Below are 15,590 nucleotides of genomic sequence, written 5' to 3'. Positions count from 1 at the left end.
TAGTAGATATCAGTCAAAGCCAGGCATTATGTACTGGAAGGCAGAGAAGAAGATCATGCACTATTTACAAGGAACAAAAGATTAAATGTTGACCTACAAGAAAGATGACCACCTAGAGGTCATTGGATATTCTGATGCAGACTTAGGAGGGTATATTGACAGTAGAAAATCCACTACTTGATACATTTTTCTACTAGCGGGTGTTGTTGTCTCATGAAGAAGTGGAAAACAGTCTACCATTGCTGCGCATACCATGGAGGCAGAATTTATTGCTCTATACGAGACTTTGTCACAGGCCATTTGGATTAGAAACTTCATTATAGGTCTTGGTATTGTGGACTCTATTGAGAGACCACTAAAGATCTTTTGTGATAATGAAGCAGCCGTGTCCTTTTCAAATAACAACAAGAGCTCAACTTCGTGTCAACACATGGAGTTAAAATACTTTGTTGTTAAAGAAATGACTGAGAATCATCTAGTATATATTGATATAATTGGGACGGAGAAAATGACTGCAAATCTCTCTTACTAAAAGGCTAGCACCAGGATTGTATTTCAAACATGTAAAGGAGAGGGGTCTTTTTTATTTCTTCTGATGTATGACAATACATTTTGTTATCACATTTGTGTATATAAATTTGATTATCTATGACTTAGTATATTGTTGATTTTGCATAAAGGATCTCTCATATGGGTTAGAGAGAATAACAAATAACAATATTAAATGATCAATAAAATAGGTAAGAGACCAATCTATTCATAAAGATAATTTCAACATGCTGAAGCACTGAAGGTGAATTATAGTGTAGTATATGAAAATATAGCATTTCATAAAAAAGTGTTTATCTCCATGACTCATATGATTCATTCTTGTGATAAAGGATAGCATGCGAATCCACATAAAGAATTAAATCGAGATAACGGTATAAACCTCAATTTAGTGCACTTTTAGTGTCAATGGGTCAAGTGAGAGAATGTTGAACATAACAGATTTGGGTCCAACCCATTGGGTGACTGTTTTGACACTATTAGTGGGTCACATAATGAAAAGTTAGTGGGTAATGTGGAGAGCCCACATTCACGTAACTTCTTTCCCCCATTATATAAGGAGGGTAGGCTGCCATAAAAATGATGAGAGATTCATTTCTACATATATGCCAACAGTGAGCTCCCCTCATTTCCATGCATAATAGACCACAATAGCAAAGACCAACCAAACCTAGAGCATTTAGATGACATGATCTTATGGGCCATGATCCGACCTAAAACATACTCAGAGCCCAGAACCCCTTTGGATGGCTCTCCACCCTAATTCAGATTTGATTAGTTGTTGACAAGTGTCACCTAGAAAATTTTGAAACCAGGAGAAAAAAGGCCCGGACCAACCAGAAGCTGTTTTAAGTAAATGTCTCTTGACTGAGTATGCCAAAACAATTGTAAGCCGGATCAGACCCAGATTTGGGTAATAAAAAGATGAAGCAAAACCAGGACCTACAGAAATCCACTTAGTCTCAAACATGTACTTTTACAGGTTCAAATTCTTGACCACTATTTGACCATGGACTGATTCCACATAAATGCGGATAGCAGCCTCTCTCTCTCTCTCTCTCTCTCTCTCTCTCTCACACACACACACACACACACACACAAATGAGAAGCTTTTATCTCCAATTTACAGTGCATAAGATCTGAAAATTTGCACACAATGAGGAAATAAATTCATACTCTATTGTACGCTTAATTTCTGATATACATCATCTAGTGTTGAGCATTATGACAACTAGCAGAATATCATAAAAAACAAAAATAGTCCGAGGTAGTAACTTCTGCTTGTAAGCTTCAAAATTTCTACTGTACAGTAGCTCACCGAAGGCAAAGAGATGGAAAAGATCTCTATCGTGGGATGAGAGCACCACTATCTAGACTATATCGTCTTTCATAGCACAATTCTCCCTGCCAATTATCCCACACTAACGCTACCCAGCAGACCTGCTGCTGAACATATCCTGCATGAACATTTTAATGCTCATGAACCGAGCACAAGCTAGCAAAAGGCAAGCATCACCATGGTAAAGCGTCACCCTGCGCTAGTGGTCAAATGAGCCTAAGGAATGGTTGCCCGAATTATCCTCACAGTAACCCTGCCACATATTTACATTATCCTGTGATCCATTACATGTCTGATTTGGCATCTGAACGTTCCCCAGATCACCATCAAGACTCATCTTTTGGACTTCAGTTGCAGACAGTATTTTGATGCTCTGAACACAACTCACGAACTCCCTAAAAAAAAACCAAAATATTTAGAATAAACTGATGAACCATATCTGTGGGACATAGCTTGATATTCTTAGGTGATCAGAGCATCCGAATGCCATAGTGCCAACATACACGGCAGAGAGATAGGAGGGCCAATGCATTTCATCAAATGCAATGATGCATGTTTTTTGAGAAATCCATGTGTGGTCACACATATGAGAAACTGCATCTGAAATGAATCAGTTCATAACTATGGATGTAGATGTACTATCATGCCTCAGTCCAGGACTGACGTCATCTAGTTACTTGAAAACAGTAACATGCTGGTTCATTTGTGGATGGGAAGCAATAAGACAGGAAAAAGTTGAACAAAACAAGAAACTTACTCCCATGGATCATCTCCAACGAGCAAAATGTCATTTTCATGGTCAACGTAGACGAGTTTCCAGCAACTAGTTTGAGGATCTTCAAGCTGCCCTTGGATTCCAAACCTGCAAGCGAGGTCATGACGTAGCTCATCATAGCCCTTGTAACGTGTGACATCTATAGACCTCCCAACCGAACCCCGCTTATAAACCTGCAAAGGGAAGATTTGATTCAAATGCTTTGCACAATTTTTTTTAGACATCTCTAAAAGATTCACCACTAACTAAAGCTAAAGCATTCTTGGCAGAATAAGGATCTGATTAAGACAAAAAAAGGTGTTGTGTTGTACAGCCATCAAACTGGCTATGAATGGCATCACTAGAAGCATCAAGAATCATATCAGTAGTGAAGATTGGACTTGCTTGATTTGCATAAAAATAGAAGAAAAGCGATCAAGAACATGGATAAAATTCCTCCAATATACTGAACAGAGGTAGATAGCTCTCATAGACCATTCGTTCTACCACATGAAAATGATTGGTTCTCATGTTATTTGTCTAAAGGTTTCCCTGAATTACCAAAATGCATGAAAAAAGCCGCAGTTGACATGGAATACACTCAGAGGTCAGATCATGGATTAAACTGTGACTTAAACAATTTGCAGTCACATCATGTCTGATACCACTTTGTAGCAAGAGCTACAAAGGCAACACAACCTCATTGAAGATTTGTGTGATGATGCAGGCAAACCACAAAATTTTTCTAGATAAATATGAAATAAGTTTGTTGCCTCTTTAAAAACAGTGTTGGGTCACAGAGGTTGAGAAAAATGATACTTCACATGCTTCGTAGTTCATAAAATCAAAGACAGCTACACAAATTTGTTGCGACTAGCTGATGATCTTGCCACATATTCCAACACTGGAATGAATATGGACCCTTTTAGTTGTCATTCACCTATATCCAAGTAGCTTTTCCCCAACATAAGCTGAAGCACAATTGCTAAGAGGCTTTTCATGGTAACATACCTTCGTAAATGTCCGCACCCGCTGCAAGGGCTGAGGGTGTGAACTTTTGTTAATGAAGCCAGATTCGTTAACAGCAGTGCCGTTTGAACACCCAGGCTTAAAGGACGTGTCTTGAACACCAAAGGAATGAGAACACATTCCTGATGTAGATAATTCAGTATCCAAGTCTCTTGGAGTACTATAACCAGAGATCATATTTTGAAGGTCCTTCCCTGAACCAATTCCATTAGAGAACAAAGTTTCTGTCTCCAAGCTGGTCGTCAAAGGACCATCAATATTGACCCCGAAGAGAAGGTTATTTCGAGGGTCAACCTGAATGTCTACATCCTGATGCCCAGTTCTGAAAAGAGTTGATGGCTGGAAAGAAGACATGGGGAAATTTTGTTGACCACCTTCCAAGCAAAATGATGTACCAGAAGTTGCATCCAATTGATCAGCAGAGATATTCCTCAATGGTAACAGCGATAATGCTTGATCCACTTCCTTTGTGGGATGAAACTCATGCTTTACTTGTATATCAGGCTTTAGCTGAAGTTCTTGAACTAAACTGCTATTCACAGCTGGTTTGGGATCATCTGTCCTGACTGAATATTGTTGTGCTCTATTAATGAAGCTTGAAGAGGCAGAACAGTTATTAGCTGAAGGTGAGGTTGAGCTTGAAGGTGAATCATCATCTGTGAATGTTGAATGAGCCCGTGCAGGCATTGGTCCCCTGGCTGGAGCCTGTAGTTGGCCGGATGAGACAGGCAACAACTGTGATGGTTGACTAACCAACTGAACCTCTTGCTGCAATGGTTTCTGTTGTGGTTGGTTTTGCAGGGAATGCAATAGCTGAGCACCTCCAATCTGATGCAACAGCGGGTTCAGCTGCTGTTGCTGTTGGTGTTGCTGCTGGAACTGTTGGTATACTGGAGAAATTAGCTGGTTCTGCATTTGTGTTTGTGGTTGGGGAATCTGCTGAGACAGCAAACTTGTGCTGACTTGTGTTACCATATGGTGTTGCTGTTGTTGTTGCTGCTGCTGCAATTTCTGCAACAGTTGCACCTGAAGTTGATTTGGAGTTAATGGTAACTGTTGTTGCTGCAGATGGCTTTGTTGTTGTTCTGCTACCTGCTTCTGCAATTGCAAGCTTGGTTGTAATGGAGAAGGTTGGAGAGCATTCTGATTGGGAAGAAGGAAGTGCGGCTGGAGCTGCTGATTTGGTGCAATTAATTGTTGCTGTTGGAGCTTAGAATTGATGAGACTCTGCTGCAGCAGTTGGTTCTGTAGCTGAGCCTGCACTGATGGTTGATTAGCAAAGCACTGAAGAGGTTGTTGCTGTTGCTGCAACTGTTGTTGTTGTTGTTGCTGCTGCTGCAACTGTTGCTGTTGATCAATAATGCCTGATTTTTGTGTTTGTGGATAAGAATTATTTGCCAGAACCCTGTTTTGCTGCTGAAGGGTGTCAAGTTGTTGGGCTTGCTGCTGTAACTTAGGCAATCCAAACTGTAAGTTAGGTAAAGGTAGTGAATGGCCCGGAAAACCCAATTGTCTAGATGGGTCATTGATCCCAAGGTTATGCAGTGGTGATGGTGTGATGGGAGATAAGTAGTCAGCTTGAGTAACAGGACCAAGTAGTTGAGGGTTCTGCTGCATGTTCATCCACTGCACCAAGCTCATACCTTGTAGTATAGGATTTTGAGCATCCTTGACACCAGCTTCCTCTGTGAACCAAGGCATTGCTCTTTTGAAGGCATTCTCTATCTCCAACTCTTCATCTGCAGAATATTTACAACTCCTGGTTAATAATGGAAAACACTAGGCCTGAAGGCGTCCCAATTCAAAGTAAAAAGAAGCAAGGAAAATCAACCAGTTCTCAAGCACAAGATACACTTGGAGGAATTTTGAGCAGCATCAACATAATACATTTGGCAATTTAGGCCGATATATCATATCTCTAAGGCAAGGTTAATGACTCAGCAACCAGGATTACTAAATCAGATTTGACAGCTGGAGGTGAGTGTTTGGAGGAACAATCTCCAAGATGTTAAAATAGTATATATATATATATATATATATATATATATATATATATATATATATATATACAGTCATGTATAATTCTGTAAATTGTTTTGATAGTCAGGGGCATTTTGGTCATTTCCCTTGTAATAGGTACTGTTCATTAGGAACAGTTTTTTGAACTTATTTTTTATTATTTTTTCTTTTGTCAAGACCATAGAGTTGTTGGGAGCTTTCAGTGACTCTATTGGGAGCTCCCCAATGGCCTCTTTAGGTGTAAGGGTGTTTGTCTCCTTTTGTTCTCAATGTTTTTGCTTAAGAATTTCATCAATAAAGCGGATATTTTTTATATGTTGTTCTCTTGTTATAGCGATTGCTGGCTTTTGTATTGTCCCATAGTGGACTTGTGCATGAGCACTTTGTGTGTATGATCTTGTAAGCCCTTAGAGGCCCTTGTTTTGTGTTTTTGCATATCTTATTACACAAGATGCATTGTAAACAGAAAATGAAGAAACAAGAAACAGCAGTGAGCTAGGCTGATAGTGTCATCAGTTACAAAGCAACAGCAATAGAGAATGTAGTTGGTGATTTAACAGAAAAATAGATTCTATTGTAACTTCTTCAAACGAGATTAGGAAAAAAGGGATTAGATAGCAACTTGTGTCACATGGCTATGGTTGGAAACAGGGATATGACCTTTTTTACTAAGTTTTTAATATGACTAGTATATAATGGGACAGGAATGGAAGCCAAAATGTATGTGTGACATAAGTAATCATAAGCAACAGCTTTTCTATCAAAAATATAATTACTGAAGTATCAACAAACTGCTCACAGGCTGAGGCCCCTTGTGGATTTGAGGGAGCATGAAAACTTGGACCTTGTAACAGTTACATAAAGAGAATGATTATATTTTTTTAATATTATATTTCAAAACAAGTAAAGCAGACTTCTAGACAAAGACTGGATTGCCCAACCTAACTTAGTCCAAGATCCAAGGTCATCTACATACTTTCAACAATGCTTTTGTTTTCATAGGCGTACCTGGCATTCCTGGCTGTCTGGAGAATTTGGGTCTAAACAATGGTGGAGGGCATAAATAAAATGGAGTTATAACTGGTTCTATCTCCCAAAGAGAAACACGGTTCTTCCTCTCACCTGCAGTAGATTCATCCCATCCAACCTGTCAAAGCAAATAAAACAATGACAGACTGGCAATAAGAGATGACATAGATATTACTTATAAACTTAATAGAGAAGCAAACCTGAAGGTTGCGCCAGTGTGAGTTCTTCCATCTAACAGGATCTATGACACTGATACCAGTGATCGTGCCCATATACCTCCGCACCCCAGATTCCTCAGTCTCAAACATCATTCTGAAACGCATGCCAAGGGAAATCTGTGTTCCATAGACAGCTTTATGATATTTGGAGAAAGGGACTACAAACTCTGAGGGGCTTGCTCTGTAGAACCATGCAGACAAAACAGACAGCATTACCAATCTAAAGAAAATCATTGATGGACATTAGAAAATGGGAGAAAGAGATACACACTACTGGAATTTACCTTGGATTATAGAATACAGTAAAGGGGCTGTGGTTTGCAGCAGCATGTGCAGCAGCAGCAAGAATTCCTATATGCATACTGTCGCTGGACAGGACTGATGATGAAATAGCAGGTTGCTGTCGATTAGCACGTCTTATACCCAATAGAAACTGTGATTTCTCATCCCTGTTGAAAAAGAAAAGGGAAAGGTAAAAAAGTAAAAGCTAACAGCACAAATTTGAGATCAGGATTAACAAAGAAGAAGAAGATGATGAGTAGAAACTAAAAGCTAGTATGGAAAATCTATATACCTTATAAATAGTACAGAGTCACCAGCAACAAGCCTCTTTGAGCTGACAAACACACTCCACCCTGTTGTCAGAAGATGTCGTTTTGGTTGACCTGGAAAAATATGTGCATGCATATTCCATCAGCAAAAAGTGCAACATGCAAGAAATGAGCGCTCAAGTGCACACCAACTTTGTCGAATTCAGAACTAATCCAGGATGATTCAGTGGGTTATTGCCAAATCACATGGACAGTGTAGAGTTGCCCATGTTCCAACTTCCAACACAGGTAGTAAAAGTCTTCAGACATCAGTATCAACAATAATTAATGACATTAAAAGTCATAAAACACAGCAGATGTAGAATATCCATATACCACGATAAATATGCCGAAATGTCCATGAAACATCATGCAGGTCCCTGGCAACTAGCTCTTGAGCTGGTGGTTGCATTGAGAAATCCTAGAGAACCATGTTAATATAAGCACAACAAGAAAATCAGAAAGAAAAAATCCCAAGCGAGAAGACCAAAAAAAAAAGAGACACATACAAGAGGAGGGAAAATTTTTTCAGCTGCACGCCTGGGCACAGAAAATCCACCATGTGTGCTCGTATCACTGGCTGTGAGTGTTTTACAGAAGAATTCTGTTGGCTGCCTGCTTTGCTTAAGACCAAGATCAGATGCCAACAATGCATCCTTGTCAAACTGGAGAACCAAAACATTAATCAGAAAAGTGCCTTAATATTTATGAAATAAGGTTAAAAGAATAATAAATAACAGAAGAAACACAATCTACAAACATATCAAGAGAACATACAACACAGTAGTCAGTAGTGTACTATGCATAACCTTATTTACAGGCTGAAGAGTCATCTGTGCATAAACCTCATCTGTTTCTGCATCAGCCTGAATATCAAACAGAGCTCCTCTGAGTAACAAGCATTTGACCCAAGAGCCAACCAGAAGAAAAAGAAGAAATGGAAGACATCTGGAAACTACCATACATGAAGGGTGACGTTGTGAAGTATGCAAATCAATTTTGAAGGAAGATTAGGGTAATTTGGGATGTGCCCATCAGTTTCCTTTTGCATGGAAGCCGCAACCTAAAAATACAATATCCAAGAATTGTTTGAACTCTAAAACACAGCCCCCTAGAAAAAAAACCCACAAAAGATTGATTTATCAAAGTCAGCAGACATGCCTGTTCACTGTGACCTTGTGGGAAGTAAACCACAAGGCTACCAACCGGTGGCAATGAAACCAGCGGTCCAGCACAGGCATGCCACAGCTCTGAATTGATAGTTTTCTGTTCTCCTGTGTTCACAATAACAGATGCAGAATAATGAAATAGAACAATATGGTGCTGAAATAATATAAAGAAACACAAACCAATCAAAACCAGCAAGTCAAAACAGAATTCAAAGCATTATCCAACTGTTTCTTTATCCTGGCTTTCCAACATCTTCTGATGAAAATCTAAAACATCATTGACTACATTGTTGATTAGAAAATACTGCTTATCATTAATATGATTTCTACGAAGTTGAACTGCCACAAGGTTCTTATTCCACCCAATTAGATTAGATGACACCAAGGTCTAACTTATACATGAAATTTGGCACTGCTACAGAAACTTGCAGCACAACGTTTCCCAACAAAACCAGTGTAACAGAAGGTTCATAGTTCTTGCATGTGTTGCCAACCAGTTGGATCTAATTCAGACCCAGATGCCCCCAAAACTAGACCCGAAGTGCCAACAGGATCAAAATCCTGATATGACCACGTGTAAACTCTTTAATATCCCAATTTGGGCTTTCTCCAGGACCAAAAAGAACCAAAAAGAACCAAAACAGATAGCATCACGCAAAGCTCCTATCTTCTCTGGCTTTTATGTCAGAAAGAGTCGGATTTGGGTTGACATGCATCAACTGGATCCAATTCAAATCCAGAGGAAAATTCATTCACTAGATTGAGACCCCACAGTCAGGTCAGAACATGACCATTCTCCAATCCTCATGCAGGATTTCCACGTACAACACACCAACTGTTGAAAAGCCAATATTAGAAGTTCTTCGCCCAAAATTTTCTCTTAATCTAAAGGTTACAGGAGAACATAGCACATATATAAGTTAATTAGGGCATGCTTCTCAGTGCAAGTGTCATAATGCCACCGAGATACATAGACAAAGTTGTGTAAACTCTCTATTGTCAACTTCTGGAATCCACCAAACATTCCACTATTAGGAAATCCTTGAATGCATGTTTTCCTTTTCTTAGAGGTTAACCATTTGCCGGGTCATCTAACCAATAAACAATCGCCAAGTTGAAACAAAGCAAAGGTAATCAAGTTCTTGATTTCATGTTGATCTATGAACATCTCTGAAACACAGGCAGGCATGAAAACTTTTGTCTTCTACTTGCTGATTAAAAGTATGATTCTGACATAAAACATAACGAGAAGGTTAATTCTACAGCGGAATTAAGCATCAAACCGTATCCAGGTTCTGCAAGTTCATATTCAGGAGTCCTTTATAAAGTTCCATACCATAATCTACAACTGATAATCACCCACTATGAACCAAAAATATACTTTTTTCATATTGGTGATTGAATTGGTTTAGATACTAAGGCTCTGTTTGGGAGCCAGTGTTGGAAGGTGCAATTAACTGGGTAGATTTAACAACATCCTTGTGGGGAAGTTGTTGAAATCAGTGATTTTGTGTGCCATCACCCTTCTTATCTCCACTCTAAGCTCCCTTCACCCCAAAACTGGGATGCCAAATGATGGTAATTCCGTGAATCCCCGTCGACACTCCCAACATGAGCTCCCACACAGAGCCTAAACTAAAACAGCTCAACTAGCAATAACAGTCTAGCCGCTTCACCTACAGCTTTTGCATGTAAGACATTCAGGTGAGCCCTAAAATTAATACTCTATGGCTCCTAATGAAAACTTCAGTTTAGCAAAGAAAATTTAAGTGAAATCATATTTTTCACCCATGCAAAGGACAAGGCTCATTTCCTATGTGGAAAACGACCTTACACTTTTCAAAGATGGCCGACTTTTTATGGCAGCAATAAATAACCCCAGATGGGTAAACCATGTAATCCTCAGGCATCCAATTACTTTTGTTACTACTACGTTAAAAATTTTAACGTATCATCAAATTCTACAAGAAAAGTGACCAACTTATTGTTATTCCAACTTTGTGAAAATGGATTTCAGAAAAGAGAATTCAAGCCTAGAGGCACGTTCTTAAGATCGCTATCTTTAGAACTTCAATCGCCCCACTCCGAAAATTCCGAAGATGCGAAAAAGGGTTTTGTTACGACTGAGTTCCCAGGATACAACTAGGCTTGAACCTCAAGAGAGTCACTGCTTCGCAAGAACAGATGACCTCTCCCACACATGAACTCAGCAAGCCAAACCGAGAAGAAAGAAAGGAGAAAACTGGAGAGTCAGAAATTCTGATGATCTTCAAAAAGACGAAAATAGAAGAATTTATAGACTTTTAGAGAGGCCAAAACGTTTTGCGATAAATGAGATTAAAGGCCATAAATCTGACAGTTTGAAAATAGGACAAAAGGTACCTGAACGGTCACCCACCTTTGACTGTCAATCAAAGGCCTCCAAAACCGTCCAACAGTCACAAAACGCCTTAAACTCAAATAAATGCTATTAAACCTTTCAAACGGCCAGATGTCTCAAAACCGAAAAATCAAAATGGATATTTGCGCCTCATATGCACCTCGCACCGCTGCGAAGTGCAAAGTGCAAAGTGCAAAGTGCAAAGTGCAAAACGCCACATTGCGCCATCAAAACGCCACATTGCGCACGCGCGCGCGTGTGCGCGAACGGCGCGTCCGTTCGTGCAGCAACGTCCACAATCCACCTAAATACTCAAGGCTTACCAAAGTAAAGAATAGATTACAAACTCTCTATTTAAACCTCTTGAAAAACTTTTCTCTCTTAGATATGGGACTTAACTTTTTCCAAAACACTTTTGGTAGTAACCATTAATAATTTAAAACTTTCCTAACACTTATTTTCTTGGCTCCATTCCATTCTTTTGCTTTTGGTTGTTTGCGTTCTAAAGGAAACTCGGTGGTTGATATGAAGCTGGATAAATAAGGAAAGAACTTCAATGCAAAGAATCTCATGAAAGTACCAAAGGAAGATTATAATGCAAATGAAAGTTCAGGATTTAGACTAAAAGCAAAATATGTCGTTCACAATTTTTTCTTGAATCAAAATCCAAATAAAATTTCAGCCAGGAAGTCAGAGGTATCGGAATCCAACGAGCTCTAATACTTGTTCTTCAAATCCGGAAAACCCCATCAGTCCCCAACTCCAAGGGGAAGAAGAAGAAAACATGGAAACTTAAGCGAATCCTCTTTCTTTGAATTCGGCATAATTGGAGAAACCAAAAATTGTTGAGGAACTCACCTTCGCCAGAGTTAGTCGAAACCCCGCTGGCTGTGGGAGCCTTCATCTCGAGAACTTGGAAATCTTTCACCGGCGAGTTTGCGCAGAACAAATCAAGCGAGCAATTTAACACCAACGTTGGCGCTAACTAGCACCATCAAACTCTTGGATCGCTTCTTCCCATTTCCGAGAAAAGGAAGCAAATTGGGTCGGAACCTCTTCTCAGAATCCTGAAGAAAAAAATCGAGTTTCCCCCTTCTAGTTAGCGGAAAAAACACGATTTTTCTCTCACCACCTTCACCAGAAGGCCAAATTTTGAACTCAGAGAGGTGGAATCAGCGACCAGAAATGTTCGGAACTAGGAAAGAAGAGTTTCGTGCACTCTCGAGTTGCTCCTCCGTTAAATTGAGACCTGGAACTAAAATTTCCGCCGTTTAAGTCAAGTTAACGCCGTCAATTGCAGGTGAACCACCGGTATCTCCCCTCCGGCGGTTGGCTGACAACCTTCCGATAGGAAAATCCCCCCCAAAATGACGAATTTCAGACACAAAAACTACGAATTCGTCGTTGGTTTACTCTTCTCGACTTTGCCGGAAACCGTCGGTACATGAGAGATCACCACTCTTCAGAGGCCGGAAACCCAAAGTGCGACGACTCTCCACTGCCGGAAAACCATGAAATCCCGAAATCGCAGATTCAGGATCCCACCTCTCTCCAAACCCAAAGCTCTGCAGCCGGGAAAAGTTTTTCTCCGACTCCGCCAGAAAATCATGCCACGACAGAGCTCTCTCTGTCTCTCTCAGACGAGGCAACCAATTAGGGAAGAGGAAGAATTCACTCACTCCGAACTCCGGCCTCCCTCCGGCAACCGGATATCCTCCGTCGTGCTGGTCAGAAACCGAAACCCTCGCTACCCACTCCCATTCCGTCTCCACCTCTACACTGGCTCCCGTCGGCCGGAATTCATTTCTCCGGCCACTTTTTGACCCCTACAGAGAGCAAAGTCTCTCTCTCTCTCTCTCTCTCTCTCTCTCTCTCTCTCTCTCTCTCTACAGCCAACCGAGAGTCCACTAGAGACAGGCCGGGAGCTCGACCCACCGGAGCCGAAAAAAAACAGTGCAGCTGCTCTTTCCGGCAGCCCGGAAGCTCAACCACAGCCCTAGTAGTTATCCGACACACGGGCGCCGGAAAACTCACTCGGTGTACGCCGCGAAGGCGGAGCGAGACGAAGGAAACGAGCACGGGGAAGGCCGAGGAGAAGGAGGAGGAGGGGGTCGCCAGAGAATCTGCGGGGTTAGGTGTCCGAGGGTGTTTCCGGGCAGTCTCCGGGAAATGACGCAATAGATATCGCACAGGCGGACCCGCTCTGGTGCAGCCGACATCAGAGAGAGCGTGGCACCTCAGCAATACACACACAAAGAAAAGAAAAGGAGAGGGAGAGGGAGAGAGGACGGGGCCCTGCCCTGCTGCGGGGCCAGGACAATCCCGGGCCCACGTTCGCCGGCGGGCCCCACCAACGCAGAATTTTACCCGAGTGGGCCCCATCCTCCGTGTTCCCACTTACCTCTCTCTCTCTCTCTCTCTCTCTCTCATTGCTGGACAGGCTCTAAATTTGCGCACGCACACGCACACATTCTCTCTCTTCTCTTCTTGTGTTATATTTGGTGGGTCCCACAACTTGCAGCAATGGACGGTCAGTATGCCAGATCACTTTCTTAAAGTGATATGACAGATCATCTGTTATGCTCTCCGATATAGTGTCTGAACTCGACCAAATGTCACAAATATCGATACCAAGATAATTTATCGCGAGAAAATCTCAAGATAAATTCAAAACGTGCAAAAAAAAATTTTACAAGTATGAAAAAAAATGTTATCACAATGAGATTGGAATAAAAACATGGTATTTATAAAGAAGGTGCTTTAAAAAAAAAAGCGCACGATTTCAAGATTTTGTGGAAGTTTAAAGATATCACGAGTATTTGCGACCATGTTATAGGAAAAAAAATATATGTGGAATAAGGGTGTCAACGGGTCGGGTTTACTGGGACCCTACATGGACCAAACCTTATAGGGTCGGGAATATTGACAAATAAGAAGACCCGATTAAGACCCGGGTCTGGACTCAAAGGTCTGATTAATACATAGATCCGGGTATAGTTTGTGAAATTTTATACAATACCCCGGCCCATCTCAAGTTCGATTAAGACCCACAAGTTTTTAATGTAAAAGTAATAAAAGATATTATTTTATCAGCTATGATCTGGGTCTGATTCATGTAGTTTTTATCGGGTCTGGGTATGATTTCTGTTATAGTAGATCCGATTGAACTTAGGTCTGAACCCATAGCATACCCAAAAATCTAGTCCAAGTCTGGTTCCACCTGGGTTACCCGTTGACACCCCTAATGTGGAACCCAAGATTAGTATTTTCTTTTTGAAAGGCAAGATCAATTAGTATTTGTTGTAAGCCATTTACGGCCATGATTCAACAAATTGAAGTGCTTTTTCAACATCCTTTGTCTCCAAGATGTTGGTTTTAAAAATGAGAGATTGACCACCGTGGGGGTCGCCCATGTGGCCAGCAGGGTGGTTATGACGGTGCTAAGATGAAGACACCATATCAAACTCTATAAAAAACCATACCCGGACCCAATAAGAACTACATGAACCAAACCCAGATCATACTCAATAAAACCATATTTTTTTTATGATTTTTATATTGAAAAAATTGTGAGTATTAATCGAAACTCGAGTCAGGTATAAATTTCACAAACTATACCCGGGTCCATGTATTAATCTGACCTTTAGGTCCGAACCTGGGTCTTAATTGGGTATTCTTATTTATCACCATACCTGAACCCTATAGGGTTTGGTTCGGGTCCGGGTAAACCAGGCCCGTTGACACCCCTGATTATAGTACCTACCAGTTAAAAGCATCTGCACATCCTACCTAATTCTTGTTGTAAAAACTCCAAGCCAATGTTGTCAGTATTGGTATCGGCCCTGAATCAATTGGTCAGTGATTCAGGTGGATCCGCAAATACCGACTCAAGTAAATCGTTCTTATTCAGCTAAAAAATAATTAAAAAATATTTTGTATCAATCAAAACATGACACATGTTAAAACCATTAAAACAATATTAAAAATTAATTTTAAATTTGTTTTTATATTTATTAAAAAATAGCGGATTCAGGTTAGTATCGTATCAATACTCTGCCCATACAGGCCGATACTGAACCTTGCTCAAAACACAAATTAGTCCTACCTAGGCCAAGGTTTAGTCATACATAATCATGATCCCAACACCTCCAAATCGAATTCAACTCCAAGCTCACATGAGTTTTTGTCTAAAGTGAAACCCATTGATTTTATTACCCTACCCTCTAGTAAAAAGCTAAGTTGCATGTAGTACTTGATAGGACCCCTTATATGGGTGGTTTTTGTTATATTTACAAGGAGAAACCATCATAAGGATCAGAGACCTAATCACACTTAGGAGTGTCAACGGGCCTGGTTTACCCGGACCCGACCTGACCTAAACTAGATCCTATAGGGTCCGGGTATGGTGATAAATAAGAAGAACCTATTAAGACCCGGGTCCAGACCAAAAGGTCCTATTAATACATGGTCCCAAGTATAGTTTGTAAAATTTTATAGCAGACCTCAACCCGATC

The 15,590-nt window shown here is 40.6% G+C and overlaps 1 protein-coding gene across 2 annotated transcripts; it reads right to left on the bottom strand.

Moving 5' to 3' along the window:
* Positions 1-1,695: 1,695 nt before the first annotated feature.
* LOC149831857 (auxin response factor 16-like) lies at positions 1,696-13,315 on the bottom strand. Of its 2 annotated transcripts, XM_090014190.1 has the most exons (13): positions 11,935-13,315; positions 8,689-8,801; positions 8,492-8,590; positions 8,337-8,393; positions 8,037-8,192; positions 7,864-7,948; positions 7,512-7,602; positions 7,222-7,386; positions 6,920-7,118; positions 6,699-6,837; positions 3,654-5,410; positions 2,646-2,836; positions 1,696-2,283 (listed from the first exon to the last, which is right to left on the bottom strand). In XM_090014190.1, exons 1-13 carry the CDS (start codon positions 11,978-11,980, stop codon positions 2,088-2,090), a joined length of 3,294 nt encoding a protein of 1,097 aa, XP_089870316.1. In that variant the 5' UTR covers positions 11,981-13,315; the 3' UTR covers positions 1,696-2,087. The 2 variants fall into 2 exon arrangements, with proteins under 2 accessions (XP_089870316.1, XP_089870317.1); XM_090014191.1 differs by lacking the exon at positions 8,689-8,801 and having other exon boundaries at positions 11,935-13,229.
* Between the last annotated feature and the right edge of the window lie 2,275 nt (positions 13,316-15,590).

This window comes from Nuphar pumila, chromosome 7 (genome assembly GCF_984573655.1).
Source record: "Nuphar pumila chromosome 7, dmNupPumi1.hap1.1, whole genome shotgun sequence".
Taxonomy (NCBI): Eukaryota; Viridiplantae; Streptophyta; class Magnoliopsida; order Nymphaeales; family Nymphaeaceae; genus Nuphar; species Nuphar pumila.
Note: the sequence above shows the minus strand (reverse complement) of the source record. Positions and strands in the feature narration are given on the sequence as shown.